This window comes from Astatotilapia calliptera, chromosome 17 (assembly GCF_900246225.1).
Source record: "Astatotilapia calliptera chromosome 17, fAstCal1.2, whole genome shotgun sequence".
In the NCBI taxonomy this organism is placed as follows: domain Eukaryota; kingdom Metazoa; phylum Chordata; class Actinopteri; order Cichliformes; family Cichlidae; genus Astatotilapia; species Astatotilapia calliptera.
In genome coordinates this window covers 4,492,389-4,509,276 of record NC_039318.1, presented here as the reverse complement: position 1 = coordinate 4,509,276, position 16,888 = coordinate 4,492,389, and the positions used below count along the sequence as shown (strand labels likewise).

Genomic DNA, 16,888 nt, shown 5'->3' with positions numbered 1-16,888 from the left:
GGTGCATCAATGTGGTATTTGAAAATGCGAAAGCTGAAAAATGCAGAATGACAATATGGTGAATTACGCCATTTTTCACATTCAGTATTCAGTATAATGTTTGAGATTGACCAAAAACATTATAGCCCCCCCCCCAAAAAAAAATGTATTATGTGAAACATCTTTGTGTAGCTTAACATTTTTGGATCACAATAATTGTGAAGTGGAATAATGGAATATAATTAATTTTTACACACACACACACACACACACACACACACACACACACACACGCACACACACACGCGCACACACACACACACACACACACACACACACACACACACACACACACACACAAAGCTGTAATGAGGACTGACCGGATGGCAAGTAGCTCTGTCTTATCTGGGTTTTCGGAACAATCTCCTGTTTGAAAACAAAGAAAGAGCATCAATATCATTAACTGTTATCTGCACTCCCTGCTCATGAGAAATCCATGGTGTCGTTTGTACTTTCTGAGACTTCGCATCTGGTCTGATTTTAAGGCTGTACAATGAAACAACAAAAACAGACTCACTTCCACCAAATTTGGCATTAACTCTCTGTGCCAGAGCACTGCTCTGAGCTAACTGATCCCTGAAGCTCTGGCCCATGTAGTAGTCGATGTCGTTGGCTCTCAGCAGCTCCTCAAACGCCTTGGTTGTGTCTCCCAGGTGCTGGGTGAGGATGCTGCACACACCCTGACCCTCTCGTAGCCGCTGGCGGAGGTGAGACAGTTCTTTGGCCTGAGCCTGGATCAGTGTGTCGAATTTTCTGCACAATGAAAAGAAAGAAGAATGTAGCACACCTGACAATGTGTAAAATAATACCTGAAAGCTTTTTTGCTTCTTTTATTGTTTGGCGCTGTCTCATTCCATGGTGAAACTCGCCTCACTTTAAGGCAGTGTCGTTGATGTTATTTCCTCTCACCTGAGGATGACAGTTTGGTTCTTCTTCCAGATCTTTGCAAAGTGGTGATGCATCTAAACAACTTTTACTTGTACTATTTGAAATGAAGATCTTGAACTATGCAGTTGTTTACAAACAGCTCCAAGAGACCTTTCCAACTATAAATCTACAGTTCTTCTTAAAAGTCATTAAAGATGTAATTATTCAATCATTCAGAACCCAAAGTTATCCTGATATGCTCATGCCCGTTGCTCACACCTGCTCCTAATTTCTTTGGACTTACTTCCTATGGGGGAAAGATTTCTCTATATATTTTACCTGAGTCAGTGTCACAGTGTTGGAACTGAAGCTTCACTGAAGCCACACAGTTTATTCATAAATGGCAAATGGGGCAGCATGTTCCCAACCTCGTGTTAGTTAATCCCCTCACTGTCAGGCTGCCGAGTTTACATAAAAGCATCTGTGGTTACACTTGATTACTAAAGCTTGATACTGACAAGCACTGTTTAAATGGGTTTTTGCTCATTTTAGGCAATTTCTGTCAATCAACCCCCCCACCCCCCCACCCCTCAACCCCCCACCCCAGCGAGTCCATATTATGATTTTTTGTAGTGTCTTTTAAAAATTATTTTCCTGGTTTATTTCACCATAAAGTTACCAATAGATACAATTTTAATATATTTGCTATAATAAAGCTATAATGAGCATTAAGCTATTAACATTTTAAAATGTAATACATGTACAGGACAGGCTGAGCATAGCTGTGGATAGGAATTTTAAAAAATGTAGAGGAATGCTGTATAAAGCGCTTTATTCAATTCATCATTATCAGATGAAGGATTTTATTAATGGCATTCAAAAGGAAAATAATCAGTAAAAGACTGAATTACTGAAATTTACCTATATTTGACAACAATAGTAAAAGTTTGATTTAACCAAGTCAGATTTGCAAGCTTGTAGCTTTTTAATGAAGATATTCCTATTCTTCTCCAACAAACGACTGAAATTGGTGATGGGCACTGGTTCTTTGTCTGACAACAGGATTGATCTCTATGCCTCAGGAATTTCCGGAATTTTACATTTTTGGACTACGACAGCTTGGCGTTGTCTGAGGTTCTGCAGAAGCAGACTCTTCCTGGCACTATTTAGGGTAAAAAAGCAGCCACTCTTGAACTGTCAAATAATCTGTTTATATTGATCTGGTTTATGTTCTTGGTGTTGGCACAAACACTCATTGTGTTGAACTGGAAACAAAAGAAACAACTATCCCACCCCACCAACAAAGAAAAGAGTTAGAAAAAAAGCAAAACAAACAAAAAACTGCATCGCAACGTCTTTCTTACCCTGGCAAGGTGGCAGACACTCCATCCTCTGCCGCAGCCTTCTTTCCACCTTTCATCAGCTGGTCCTCCAGTGCATCTACACGAGAAGCAAGCCTCTCTAGGTCCTTGTCTGGGTGATGGGGTGAACGTAGTTGACCTCCCTTAGATGACTGCCAGCCCTCATTATCCTCTGCCTGGCTCTGTGAAGCTGATGTCTGGATGGACCAGTTGACCTTGTGGGGTATCGAAGGACCATATTCACTAGAGGTAGAGAGGGAACGGAGGCGGCTCTGGAGCCCGGAGATCACTCCCTGGGAGCGGGATAGCTGTGAGCGGAGGTCCTTAACAAGGTGCTGGAGAGAGGAGGCCTCGTTACCATAACCGCAGCTCTGGGTGGTGGTTTTGTCATTGCTGCTGGCAGGCCACCATTGGGAACTGCATTCCAGAGACGTACACATTTCTAGGTCATCAAACTCTGTCAGGAAACATACAATGCGTTCATCAGATTCAGACTCTGTTTCCTGTGAGTGACACTGAAATATATGATTGAAAAAACAAAGCATCAGTAACATCAGTTAATGTCATCTTAAGGCCCATAGTCTGGGGTACTTTAAAATTATGAGATATGTGTATAAAACCTAGTAGCAGACTACCCTTTCATCCAAATACAACTCTGGCTCTCAAAAACATTCATGGCGATCACTCAGAGTAGCTTCTATTGATTTGATTTCCCTCTAAGGGGTCAATGAAAACCAAACCACAGTATAATAGAGCAGCCAGGAACTCTCATTTTACAGGCCAAGGCTTCAGGTCAAAGTTTTGACTAACCATCGAGCTTTTAAGCTGGGAATGCAAACAGTGCTGAGTAGAATGCACTGGACCGTGAAGAGAAGGCTACTGTTTGGCACAAAGGCTGCACTTGGCTGCCCTCTGCTGTTTCTATGATACCCCGACAAATAACACTGACGAGATCAATTTCAGGATATTTACGGACATTGTATGATTAGAAACAACTCTTAATAAAACATTAATCAGAATTGAATGACATTACTGATATAAAATTCAAAACAAAGGGTCTCAAAGAACCACAGCGTCTTTTATATGGTGATAATAATACACACCGGGGCTGCTGGTTTCTTCTCTCTCAGCTTCATTTTCACTGCGGCCGCAGGTCTCATAGCCCAGATCCTGGAGGTCTACCTGGATCTGTTTACTGTCCTGCTGCACTGCTGTCTCTGCTGCAGGGATACAGAAGAAGAAGCTTTATTTCATTATGTTTGACACTGCTGGATCTACTATCCTCGTCAACTTCATTGCATTTTTTGGACCATTTTGAGGTCTTATCTTATTATTGACATCACAAATTCAGTATCACCGCCACATTTGTTAAAAGGAAAAGTGCGAAGTTTGTGTCCACTCACTGAGCAAGTCCCTGTAGTCTTTGAGCTGCTCGGCCTGAGCCTGCACTGTGGCCTCAGAAACCATTAGCCTCTCCTGCAGCTCTTTGCTTTTCTGCTGCAGATGAACTGCCTTCTCACAAACTGCAGAGGACGCAGTGGCCTGTTGTGAATCTGCGAACAGCTCGCCACCCAGGTCATTGTACTGGTTACAGACAGGGAGGAAAGATCGTGACTGTCAAAAACAATTTTAAACACCAAGTGTGGCTTTTAAATTGATACTTTCTTGTTTTTAATTTACACCACACCTTACAGAATGGTGCAATAATAGTATATTTAGGATCCTCCCACCTGTGACGATTTAGAGTCCAGTGGCAACGTCTGATGTCTGCTGGCTCTCCTTTTCCTTTGTTCATCATTGCTCTGGCTCTTGGCCTGGGACAGGCAAAGCTCTCCTTCCCAGGCATCCCACAGTTCAGAGTTTTCCTCCTCCTCTTCTTCTTCTATGGTCACATCCAACTCATTTTCATCCTTGTCTTCACCATCCAGTGCATTTTGCTCATCACTCTGTTCACTGGCACACTCCAACCCTCCATTCAGATGACGCTTTACTTCTTCATTCTCTACCTGCAAGCTGAACAGAGCTTTCCTGTAACAGAGGGAGGTTACAATAAATAAATAGATAAATAGCTATATAGATAGACTCTACTGTCCTCTAGTGGCCAAGAATAGATTAGTGTTGTCAGAAAATAGTAAGCTAATTTCAGCTTTGCCAAAAGGTGTCGCTATGTGTAGCTCCACAGGCTTTGATTTGACAGAGTTTACACCAGATGCCCTTCCTGATTAACTCCAACGGCGATTTGTGTCTTCAGCTGGAATCATATGCATTAACCGTTACACTACTAGAGACAAAACAGACTAATTTGGAGTTTAAAATCTCAAAAAAATGACCTCATCTGTGATACTGAAGAGAATCCCGCTTTCTCCAGCTGAGCCTTCAGCTCTCCCAGCTCTCTCTCAACCAGCCTCTTCTGCTCCACCAGCTGCTTGACTTTGATTAGCCCCTGACTTTCAAGCAGCATGCCGTGGGACAGATTCTTCTCTGGACCTTCAGAACTCTGTACACACGCAGAAGTAAATGAATCAATAATTCTGATCAAATGATTAGAAACAGCACATTGTGCATAATATTTATTCTGCAGGATTTATCTGTATAAGCAAGATGAACAATAACAGCTGAAGGTTGCTCTCATACCTTGGTGTCGGTCTCTTCTTCGTCGATGCTTTCAGTGTATTCAGTGTTCAAATCATCAGCCTCAACATCATCCTCAGCGCTCAGCTCTGCAGGAAGCAGACCAAAGACAACCAAATCAGAAGAAGATCAATCTGCTTTTTCTTTTACTTCAGTTTTGAGCATTTCAGAAGTTTTACAACTGAGTGTGAGACCATCACTTGCTCAATTCTTCTAATATTATTCACCCTCAGAATCATGCTGGTAATTTGTAGCACAGCCTTGTCTAACAGTCTGAGTGTTAGGCTGTATGAGTTTGATTTTCTTGTTTATTGCACTCTGCTGTAGTTTAAAGGGGATTACACTTAAGCCCTAGAATGGGATCCCAGGGATAGTCATATAGAGTTTAATCCAGAATTTAAAACCAGCGAGAAAGACTTAAAAGACGGATGGAGAAGGCTTAAAAATCCCTGAAGATGACAGGATGTTGAGTGTTCTGAGCCTTGGAAATAAAGTGGTAGCTGACAAAGAGCTAAGGCAGGACTGCCTCACAGTCTATGTTTAAGATGAGTTACTGTTATGAAGACTGGTAAAAAGTAATTATTCATTTTAATATTGAATTAAAATAATGGAAGAAAACTGTATTTACCTCACCAGTAATGATTACTAGCATTACCACAATGTCTGTATTTGCAGATATAAGTAAACAATTATATATTAAGGTATCGGTATGCAAATTTACTAGTATCCAGATCAGATACAGGGGCAGGTTCCTCTTATGTGATTGATGTTTATGTCTATTATTTCTTGATAAATAATGAATTTAAAAAATTAAAGATAAATAAATGTGACCTTGGCATCAACTTAATCTCTATATGCTAAATTTCAAATTATGACATATTTATGCATATTAATCAGATGTTTCAGTCTGACACATTTTCACTCAGTGAGGGGGAATGAAGGAGAGATTTTCCTCTGAAAGGTGGACCATGTGCTTGTGCCACTGTGTGTTTTACGTGAGTTAATACTGAACATTGCACATTAAAGAAGGAAAAAAAGGAGAATTTCAGCTTTCGCAAGTACTAAAGTAGAATAATCTGAAACCTCTGAAATCACAAAGGCATTAATCAGGTACAGTATGTTTATTATTTATTACAAACCACTTTGAAGGGTGTTTGGCTCTGGACGGGGAAAAATTCAAGGAAAAAGGTGCAGAAATGCCTACAATGCAACAAATGTGGCTTCTCGTGGTGTCTGTGCAGACGCACATATATTATTCAGTTTGATACTTCATACTTACTGTGTTCTAGTGTGACATTCGTTCATTTAACAACAACAGCAACAGAGCAACTGGACCAGTAGTTGTTGGAATGCACAGAAGCAAACATGCAAACTAAATATACACAGTCACTGTACTAAACACAATGTGGAATGTGCTCAGATTTCCATGATCTTCAGACAGCATGTGACTTGAGTTAAGTATACAGAAATCTCAAACTTGCTGCAAAAAACATGCAAAGGCACACAAACACCATCATATAAAGGTTACATTCTGAAGCGCACACTACCACAATATTTGCAGTTATAATCATAATGATGATGTGTTATTCAAAAAATTAAAAATTAAATGCCTTGCTATCATTTACACGCAAAAGAAGCAGCACTAATTGTGCAAACTCACAATAACTGCACTACAACATTTATAAAGTTATTAAACAAGATGTTCTTTTTTGGGACGCTACAAGTTCAGATCAATATCCATCCGTCCGCTTTCATCTACTTTCCATGTTAGTATTTTCACACCAAAGAGTTTCAGCTGATAGATTCATGGTACATATCCCATCACCACAGTGCAGTAAGCCATTCTACAGTCACCGCTCCCCAGTGCTAGAAGTGCTGCTGTTACAGATACTGTCCCATGCTTCTCTGGTGCCCACCTCCAAAGTCAGGCTGCCTGCTGTTAGGCCGGTCACGGCCTAGGACAGGGCGTCCCATTGGAGGGCTATCCTCCTGACCCAGTCTCTCCCGCAGCTCCTGGACCTCCTGGGTCAGTCTTTCCACCAGAGGGAGCCCTGAAGGATCCACCATCTGCCTCTGAAAATCCTGCAGCACAAACAAACATGAACTCACACGCATAGAACTCATGACATGTATATACATACAAGCATAGGCAACATACACACACTATCAGCTTATTAGACAAGAGGTTCTACTATACTCCACAGATACCTTCTGTATTCTCACACACTAACCCTGATGATCTCCTCCTTCACATGCAGAGTCCTGTTGAGGGAGTCTAGCCTTGCAGTCTGACTCCTGGTAAGTTCTTGACTCTCCTTCTCCCTCCTTAGAGCCAGAAAAAGCTCCTCCTGCACTGCCTGAAGCTCCAAAGCCAAGTCTGCTCCAAAGTCAGGCTGTGATCCAAAACCTGAGCTCAGCTGTTTGCGAAGTTCCTGGAGTCTTGACTTTTGCTCAGTTATGACCTCACTCAGGCGGACTGCAGAGTCCTGGAGGGAGAGTGTTGTCAGGTTTTCTGTATATTCAACCTTTTCTTTTCACTCTCGGATTTCACATGCTTTATCTGCTCTACCTTAATATACTGGTCTCTGCTGTTGATGCTTCTGAGGAGATCCTGAACTTCCTTCTGGTGCTCCTGAGCTTGATGGGTCCGGTCAGCCAGTACTTCCTGGAAGAGGCGGTCTTTGAGGTGGAGCCGGACCTTAAGCTCTTCCAGAACATCACCTGGAGCAGACTGGATCTGAGCCAGCAAGGAGCAGCGCAGATCCTGCAGATGAGATAAGAAACAAGAATATACTTATTGGTTAACACGATCCTGGGAATATTTCTCTGCAGGAACATATGTTACTCTTCCTGCCGATCTCTCTCTACCTGAGCCTCCTGTGTGCCAGTGTGCAGTGCCTTCTGCAGCTGGTTGATGATGGCATCTCTCTCTCTCAGGATGCAGCTCTGCCTCTCCTCACTCTCCTGCTGCTGCCTCTGGACGTTCCTCCAGGCATCACACACCTGCTCCAGCTCCAGAGCCTTACCCCGCAGCAGTACTTCCAGGCTCTGATACAGACACAAACATTCCAATAAGGAAGCAAGATGAGGCAACATACTGCCAAGAAAAAAAGATGAGTTTATTTTGTGTGTCCTCTTACAGTGATGGTCTCCTCATTGCTGGCCAGGACGCAGCGCTGTCTCTCTAGATCTCTCTCCTTTTCTCTGAGCAGCAGCTGCAGGCGACGAGTCTCCTCGTCTTTCTCCTCCATGCAGCGGAACTTCTCATCCACTATTTTCTGCAGGGTTTGTGGAAATAAAGTTGTTTTAACCTCCATCTAACTAAAATGGCATGTGTTAAAATCTAAACCCACAAACTCAACCATCTTAGACTACTAACAATTAACATGATATAAAGGAGTTCACAGGACACGTTGTGTTGGTCTAATTGTTTTGGCTTTTGTCATGTGTTGGCGAGCGTACTGCTGTGTTTACCTCCAGAGCTCCGTCTCGCTCCTTTATACGCTGGCGAAGTTTCTGAAGCACAGAGTCTCTTTTCTCCGTTGGATCCTCCAGGAACTCACAGCAGTCCTGCTGGACAGCAAACAGACCGTCAACTGCAGAGTAATTACAATCCTACTTATCCACAAAGACAAAATAGAGCTTGAATGGAGCTGAAGTTTTCAGAAAGCGTCTAGGGGCTGTGAGAGCAACTGCAGCTCATCTTACTTTTAGTTTTGTCGTTCTTTGCTCAGATGCGGAGCATTTTAAGCATTAGTCATGTGCACTTCTGTGTTTATTATACAATATTGACAAGAATGAGATCTGTTTGTATTTATTATCGTCGAACATGATGGTTTGTTTACTGTTTACAGACTATTTGATTGTGTCCAACCTCCACCAGCTGTTCTTTGGTCTTCAGGGAAGCCTTCAGCTCGCTGATGATCTTCTCTCTCTCCTCCTTTTCTCTCTGTCTCTCTCGCTCACCCTCTCTCAGTTGCTCCTCTCTCTCCTGGAGAGCTGATCGAGCCTTTTCTAGAGCTAGCTGCAGCTCCTGAGTGTCGCGCATGCACGACACGATAAAGTGAAAAGAACCACGATGCAATTAAAACAAAGAAAAGAAGAATGACGAAAACACCCTCATTAAAAAAAAAAAAAGTCATTTTCTCACCTGGTTGTGTCTCTCTGCCTCCCTCTTGTGTTCCAGCGACCCCTGCAGCTCTTTCTCTAGTCTCTCCAGGGCCCGGTTCAGGTCCTCCTGAGTCCTGACTGCCTGACACTGGGCTCTCTGTCCAGCCTGCAGCTCCAGTTGAGCTTGGAACAGAGAGGCCTGCAGAGCCAGGACCTCACCCTGACCTCTAATAGTCTCTGCACCAGACGCCTACAAGTAAAACCAGTCAGGGAAGAAAGAAAGACATAAAGGGCAGGTGAGGAACCAAACAGGAATGAAACTCAACTCAACTCTGAAACATGTTTTTTATTGTATGCTGAAAAATTATTTTAGATAGGCAGCTTGGTAATTAATAAAACAGAACTGTGCTTTGTGTGGAGGACCAACCTGCAGCTGCTGCAGCTGGTTGCGGTTGGCAAGCTCTTTGAGTGAGCACAGTGTCTTATTTTGCTCCTCAATCACCCTGTACAGCTCTGCAACCTGCACAATCAAAGGCACAATTCATGTGTGAAACTGTGGGGTTTTCAGCACTTCCACCTCTGACCTTACTTTCATTCTCTCTGCAATGCTCAGATTTTGAATTCCCTCCTTTATTTACTATCAAGCCTTATTTATCACTACTGTACCTCTGCCTGTTTGGAGTTTACAGTATCAGTGAGGTTCTGGATATTTCTCTCCTGTTGCTGGGCATCCTCTTGGGCCGATCGCAGCTCAAGCTCCATTTCACCTAGACGCTCCTGCAGCTTCTACATACACACAAACACCCAGAACAAAATTCCACATTATCTGGAATATATTACGGCATGTGTTTGTATGTTTTCACCCACAGTCCAAAGACATGCATGTTAGATTCATTAGCAATTCTAAACTAGCTGTACGTATGAATGTAAGTGTGAATGACTGTCTGTGTTGGCCTTGCAAAACACCAGCGATCTGTCCAGGGTGTGCCTTGCCATTGGCCAAATATTAGCAAGGATAGGCTTCAGCTCTCCTAAGAGCTGTACAAGTGGATATTTTGACAGTGTCATGTTTCAAGTTCAAAGTATATGAAGGCAAAAAGAAGATGAAGCGGTAGTTTTGGAGACTGGTGTCTTTGTACCTGGTTCCTCGTCTCGCTCTCTCTGATCTTGGCCTGTAGTGAGCGCACCTGATCCTGGGCCTTCTGCAGCTCGCCAACACACTGACCTGCAGCACTCTCATAATAACTGAGCTGACCCTGCTGATTGTCAATCAATCGCTGAAAAAGAGACAGGAGGAAGCATGACAGATTCGCCAGTGAGGAGAATGTGTTAGTAGATTATGATGAGGTATGGAGATGAAACAGTACATTTTTATCATATTACTGATGATTCATGAATACAGTTGTTAAGTCTTAACATTTGTTGATTACAACGTTATAGTAGCAGTCTGATTAGTCTGCTTTTCTTTGCATCACATGTTACGAATGTATACTTGTGGGTTATTATGAGCTGTGACAAACCTAAATTTAAAGTTTGGTTCTTAACCAAGGATTAAAAGTTATAGTCCTCCAGATAAACACAGTCTTTTATTATTGTTGCAGCTGTTGTGTGGATGATGGAGTGAAAGTGGAAAGTGATGTCAGCTTGGTGTCGGATGGCTTCCTCTGGAAGTGGGTGTTGCCATAGCAGCATTTTGTTGACTTCCTTGTTTTTGTTTTTATGAGACTGTAATGATGTGATGTCACTCAGCCCTTGGAGACATTAGCTCTGTGCGCAGCCTTTTCTACAGTCATTTCAGCTGTGTCCCAGAGCAACACTGTGTCAAGCAGTGTGGTGAAAAGAAAGAAAGCGTAAACCAACTGGATTTGTACCAGAGGAACGATCGCTTCATTTTCTATATATTAACGAATTACACTAGAATGGGGCTAATATTTACATCACTATGTTGTCTGATTGAATTAAATAATCTGATATGCAACATAATGCAGAATAAGATACTTGTAGGGGCTTAGAAATTGTGTCATCCCCAGTTCATTTCTGAAATGTGTTTTAAAACAACAGTCGGGAACATTTGAACACTGATTTCTGGTCAAAACCATTAATCAAATCCTACATACACTAAAATATACTTTTCCAAGGCCCTTTCAATAAATGTGAAGCAGATCCCCCCCCCAAAGCATGGTCTCAGTAGTCAGGAATTTAACAACAGAATTCCCCATTTGTGAGCCTTTGGACATTCTGTATTGTAGTAAGCAAGTATCAAATAACAAAAAAAAAAAAATCACAAGATATTTTCCTGATTTGACTCGGTGAGCCTCGTATTTGCTTCAGAAAACAGTATTTGGGGGGGGGGGGGGTTGGGAAGCTCATCTTGTAACCGGAAGGTTGCCGGTTCGATCCCCAGCTCTGTCTGTCTTGGTCGTTGTGTCCTTGGGCAAGACACTTCACCTACCGCCTACTGGTGGTGGCCAGAGGGGCCGATGGCGCGATATGGCAGCCTCGCTTCTGTCAGTCTGCCCCAGGGCAGCTGTGGCTACAACTGTAGCTGGCCTCCACCAGTGTGTGAATGTAAGAGTGAATGAATAGTGGAATTGTAAAGCGCTTTGAGGGTCTCGAAAAGTGCTATATAAATGCAATCCATTATTATTATTATTTTTGTATGAACCTAGTCATAAATCGCACTGTAAGACAGCTGCTCTACATCTTTGGAGGCCAGAGAGTGATGAGCCAGAACAAGACCCAGAAAGCTTCTAACAGTTCTGCTGATATTACACGTTGAGTACTTTACCACAAGGGTACAGAAATCTCAGCAAAATAATCCAGAGTTTAGTTGTATGAATGACATATTTGTTTCTTCATTCCTGGACTAATGTGTGCACTGTGCAGTTTTGTGTATTGCATTACAATAGCCGTATATGTTTGACAATAATAGACTATCACATAGCTGTTGTGTGTCTGTACGCTCCTTTCAGACTGAACCACATTTTAACTGTTCATTAACATGACAATAGAAGTTATGAAGCTGCAGTAGACAGAAGAGCCTTTACAGAGCGATGGCTGCAGACCTTGGAAACGGTTTCCATAGCAATGGAAGGGTCGCTAAGATACCGTAAAAGAGGGTTATTTATGCTTCCTTTGAGGGTAATCAAGGCGGTGAGTGTGTTCAGCTTTGTCAGCAGTGGAGGAGACAAGCAAGAGAAGATTAAGAGGGGTCTGACCTCACTCAGTGTGGATGCTGGTCAGAAATAGTTTGCTTTATTCTGACGCCCCTACATCTGATTCTAATGTGGAGCAAATCTGACACTTGTCCCCTAGTTTGTACTCACTTTTTTTGATAAAAAAAAATAACTTCAGTGATTGTAATAGGATTACACCTGGGTTTTAAATTACTACCTATAATTTTCCTACAAAGTTCTCCATATTATTATATTATATTTATTTATATTTTTTTATTTATATATAGTGTGTTTTAGAGTTTGCAACTAATTTAAGGCTGTTTACAGCTGCAAGAAGTCAGCACTTTGACTGTAAATAAGATTTTAAAGCAACCCAACCCTGACAAGTATTTTATAAAGTGCAACCCCACAGACTATTGCACCTTTCTCAAGTCTGAGAGGCACCCAGATCTTTAGGCTTTGGAACATGCTTCCCATTAAAAAGCTATAACTATTAATCCTGCAAATTGAATGAGCTAAGTTAAAGGCCATCCAGTATCCAAGGCTTCTGATGTACCTGCTGAAACTGAAATGGCCCACACAGAACATAATCATCCATCCACTGCTCCTCCATCTCTTCCAGCTCAGCCTGGAGCTCCTGTTGGGGACATGGGGTCACGATCTCTGGTATACTGTGGTGGGTGTGCAGCTCACAGTCTGCCGTCTCTGCATAGGGCAACCTCAGTGATAGGTGCAGGGGCAGTGACAGGCCTCGCTCCGGTTTGGTTTTGACTAGAACTGGGATCTTGCTGCCCCTTCGGGATTTCACTGGCCGGTGTTCACAACCCCGCAAGAGGGTCAGCATCATCTCAAACCCAGACAGGAAGCTCTCACATGGGGTCTTGTCCCACTGAATGTCTCTTCTCACCATTGCCTCACTTCCATCTTTCTCTGGGTCAGTTTCTTCCTTCTCTTTATGATCTAAAGGAAGACAACTGACGTCCACAGTGGTGTTGAGAGACTCCACAGATGATGCAGGACTGGAACTCTTCTGCTCACAAATGGTCTTTTCAGGTTCCATCCCAGCAGAAGGTGACTCAAAGGTGATGGCTGTATCAGCTCCAGGGCCTCTGGCCACAAACTCCACTTCCTGTGTGGCTGTTGAGCAGCGGGTAGTTGGGCCGCAGGATGTGCTTCTGCGCCCGAGCCTTCTAGGAACCTTACATACAGCCTCATAATCAGAATCAGCAACTCGAAGTGCAGCACAACCCCTACATCGCCTCTGCTTGTGACCAGAGAGGGAGTCTGCTCCTGTGCACTGGTGGAGGTGGTGGTGGTGGTGATGATGATGGTCCAGGGCAGGGTATTCCTTATCAGCCCATGACTCATACACGGAGAAGGTAAGATCGTCCTGGATCATGTCTGAGTATCTTACATCCTGGAGTGATGACAGATCCACCACAGGAGCGTCTTCAGACGCCGTCTCAGTCACGACTCTGACACTGGATGGAGGGGGGACCACGCTGCACTCCTCTGAGTTGTTCTTCCAGTACAGGCCTCCAATACACTGCCTCAGCCGGTCTTTCTCGAGGAGTAGCTTGTGGAGACGCTCCAGAGACAATGCCTCCACTCGGGCAATCACTGTATCAAAGCGGTACATGCGGTCTAACATGAAGGTGCACTTTGAGCACGCAAACTCACCACGGCCATCCCGGGTCAGCTCACGGCCCAACGCGTGGGAAAGCAGCACCTGCAGATTGAGCTTGGCTGTTGGGTGGAAAATCCATCTGCGCTGGTTGCCACAGAGCTCACGGGCACAGATCCTGCAAGTCTCCTTCATCTTTACCACATCTAGCATCACAACACGTGGCGAACGGATAATACAAGAGAGCTTTAAAAGTCACTTCCTTTTGATGCATGTAAGAATTTCATTGCAGGGCTGGATGAAAGATGATGCTTCTCTCCCGAACTACTATCATTTGGTGTTTTTCCAAGTTATCCATTAAATGGATAAAGGAGGAAGATGAATTCAGAGTCCAGAGTAAAATCTGAACCAAAGTGAATCTTGGGCAGAAATGTTTTATGATACTGCAGGAAAACAAAGAGGTGGCAGTCTATTCAGACATTTTATTTATCTGTTTTGTCAGATCAAATAAAAGTAGGCCCGTTAATGGAGACAAACACACTGCAGCAGCATCGTGGCCACGTTTCCCTGATTACTCAAACCTTTCGATCGGGCTGGTACGTCTGAGCAACGTGATCAGCGCCTTTAATTCAGCCAAAGACATTTCCCCTCGGAGCGGATGTGAATGAATCTTCTCTGTCATGGGTTTCACTTCCTTGGTGGGGAAGCACAGACGTCAACTCAAATCTCACTCCTGCGCTGAATTTCAACCCTGCCGTTTCCACCTGAACGATCCCGTTAAGTGTGTCACAACAGCGGCTTTTTCTGCCTTTGAAATCAATGACGTCTCTTTATATGACAGCATCTCTCTGCCGCAGCTGCTGCCAGGTAACAACCGGAAACGAACACGGAAACAAAACGCGATTTCCTTCCTTAGTCAGCGATTTGGATGTTCCAAGGTTTACCGGCTCCCGTCTGCGTCCCCGTTCAGCTGTGTCCACTTCATCAGCGGAGGCTGTCAATCGTCCGGGTGCTTTCAAAACGAGACAACGAGGCAACGCGGACTGAAACCGAAGATCGTGTATCAAAGAGAGGATGTCTCACTCTGATGCTCGAAATAATCTGGTGTGCCAATCCCGGGGAAATCTGCCTTTTCCCTCTTGTGACACTAGTCCACTTTACACAATTAATCTGGCCACAGATGTGCTATGGACACAGTACAACTTTGGTAATAACGACTACGACGGCAACGAGTTTCACTACTGATTTCTTTTCGACACCAAAAGCCCATCAAAAATGTTTTAACACAGTCAAATCAAGCCAAATTATTTTTTTGGTGTCTTTCTGTACTCTATGGAAGCCCGTTTCCGCCACTAAAAAAAAAGGATCCATAACTCAAAATTTCGAGTTATTTTCTCGAAATTTCGACATATTAACTCAAAAATTTGAGAAAAGCAACTCGAAATTTCGAGTTCGCGCTGCCAATCAGTAATCTACGTGAATGACGTCATTTCCATGTTACCCGGAAGCTGAAGCCCTCAGCTACAAATGCTACAGCTAAGCTACCGGTATTACATCCAGTCGTGAATGCACAGATTGCTGAGTGTTTTCAGCCTGGCTTCACAAATGATGAAATCCCTGTGTCCAGTCGTGAATGCACAGATTGCTGAGTGTTTTCAGCCTGGCTTCACAAATGATGAAATCCCTGTGTTATTAGCTGAATCACATGGTGTTACTATCAGCAAACATACTTTAATTTGTTGGGATCCGTTTTTGAGTGCGCGGTCCTGCGCCATATGCTTCCGTGTAACAAGAAAGCGACCTCATTCACGTATATTTTTGATTGGCAGAGCTAACTCGAAATTTTGAGAAAAGTAACTCGAAATTTCGAGAAAATAACTCGAAATTTCGAGTTATGGATACTAGCTTTTTTTTTTTTTTTAGTGGCGGAAACGGGCTTCCATAGTACTCTGATGTAATATTAAATGTATCTCCTGGATATGTGTAGTTAAACCAGTAGTTTTTAATAAATGAATTCCCCCCCCAGTCCATATTATCAGCGTCAGAGTGGGACCTCGTGTAGAAGGCAGGACTGAACCATTTTCTTGGCTCGGCTGAACGGTGGGGTGGGGTTGGTGAGCCCTTCCCTTTAAATCTAGTGACTGTCTTTCAAATGAAATTTCTGGATTTCTTCAGGCAAAAGATGAGGCCTCTTAATTCACTCTTACCGTAACTGTCAACACAAACATTTATGTTTCTCTGTAAGTAAAAGTTCCTATGTTAACAAATGTTAACAGTAAAACTGGAGTGCAGATGCAAGGTAAACAGTCTGTTCTTACACTTACAAAAATAGTTTATTTTGATTGTGTTATTACTAATGTAAAGTCATCCAGTCATAAAATATTATTAATTTTAACGTAGTCGCTGCTCATTTGTATTGTAAAGAGATTTTTTTTTTTGAACGATAACCAAACGTTTTAATATGATATTTTGATCTCTCCATGTTCAAAATGACGAAATATAAAACTAAATAAGGTAGGATTTCCCCTCGGAAAATCTTAATGTCATTTACCGTTTTTATTTGGCTTTTAATCATGTTTGTGGAAATCTACAAGCAATCAAATGGCAGTAGCAAGGACTAACACTACATATGATGTTCCATGTGCAAAACCTTCTGCTAATTCCCTTTCAGATCATCCATATTAAATCAGGGTGTGACCGCCTGTTTAATTAAAAATCTTACTTTTCATTTCCAGCTTGTGTGTTTGGATGTATCAATAAAATTAGCCCTGTGTGTTTTCCATCAGGTTCATTAAATCTAAATCTAATCTCTAAATTGTCAGCATGGAATGAGTTCATGCCTTTCCCAGGGGCACACACTCCCAGTCTGGCCTTGATATGTGTGTCACACAGCATGAAGGGGGAAAGGAGGGAGGCAAATGGGCTCTGTTATTTCTCTGGAATTGATGTCAGTGAATCACATGACACTTTAATCAAGAAGCAGCCCACTGTCCTCCTCTTAAAAGAAGCCCCTCCAACATGCACACACACACTTAAAAAGCATCATCCATCTTTCCTTATTGAAGCAGGCTAGCTGTGTT

At 42.9% G+C, this 16,888-nt stretch overlaps 1 protein-coding gene across 9 annotated transcripts in view; it reads right to left on the bottom strand.

The window, feature by feature from the left end:
- The window catches only part of pde4dip (phosphodiesterase 4D interacting protein), a 95,508-nt gene that overhangs the window by 19,759 nt on the left and 58,861 nt on the right, over nt 1-16,888 (bottom strand). For 5 of the 9 annotated variants that reach the window (XM_026148210.1, XM_026148211.1, XM_026148213.1 and 2 more), the window contains exons 1-20: nt 12,741-15,088; nt 10,148-10,285; nt 9,675-9,794; nt 9,436-9,528; nt 9,049-9,258; nt 8,773-8,931; nt 8,373-8,471; nt 8,039-8,176; nt 7,767-7,946; nt 7,468-7,662; nt 7,130-7,384; nt 6,815-6,980; nt 4,902-4,987; nt 4,598-4,764; nt 3,998-4,295; nt 3,671-3,851; nt 3,371-3,487; nt 2,271-2,724; nt 557-792; nt 360-405 (exon numbers count right to left, since the gene is read on the bottom strand). In XM_026148210.1, coding sequence (XP_026003995.1) covers nt 360-405; nt 557-792; nt 2,271-2,724; nt 3,371-3,487; nt 3,671-3,851; nt 3,998-4,295; nt 4,598-4,764; nt 4,902-4,987; nt 6,815-6,980; nt 7,130-7,384; nt 7,468-7,662; nt 7,767-7,946; nt 8,039-8,176; nt 8,373-8,471; nt 8,773-8,931; nt 9,049-9,258; nt 9,436-9,528; nt 9,675-9,794; nt 10,148-10,285; nt 12,741-14,021 — 4,619 coding nt within the window. In that variant the 5' untranslated portion in view covers nt 14,022-15,088. Of the gene's footprint in view, nt 1-359; nt 406-556; nt 793-2,270; nt 2,725-3,370; nt 3,488-3,670; nt 3,852-3,997; nt 4,296-4,597; nt 4,765-4,901; nt 4,988-6,814; nt 6,981-7,129; nt 7,385-7,467; nt 7,663-7,766; nt 7,947-8,038; nt 8,177-8,372; nt 8,472-8,772; nt 8,932-9,048; nt 9,259-9,435; nt 9,529-9,674; nt 9,795-10,147; nt 10,286-12,740; nt 15,089-16,888 lie in introns of those variants that run through there. The other 4 variants (XM_026148218.1, XM_026148216.1, XM_026148217.1 and 1 more) reach the window with 2 other exon arrangements.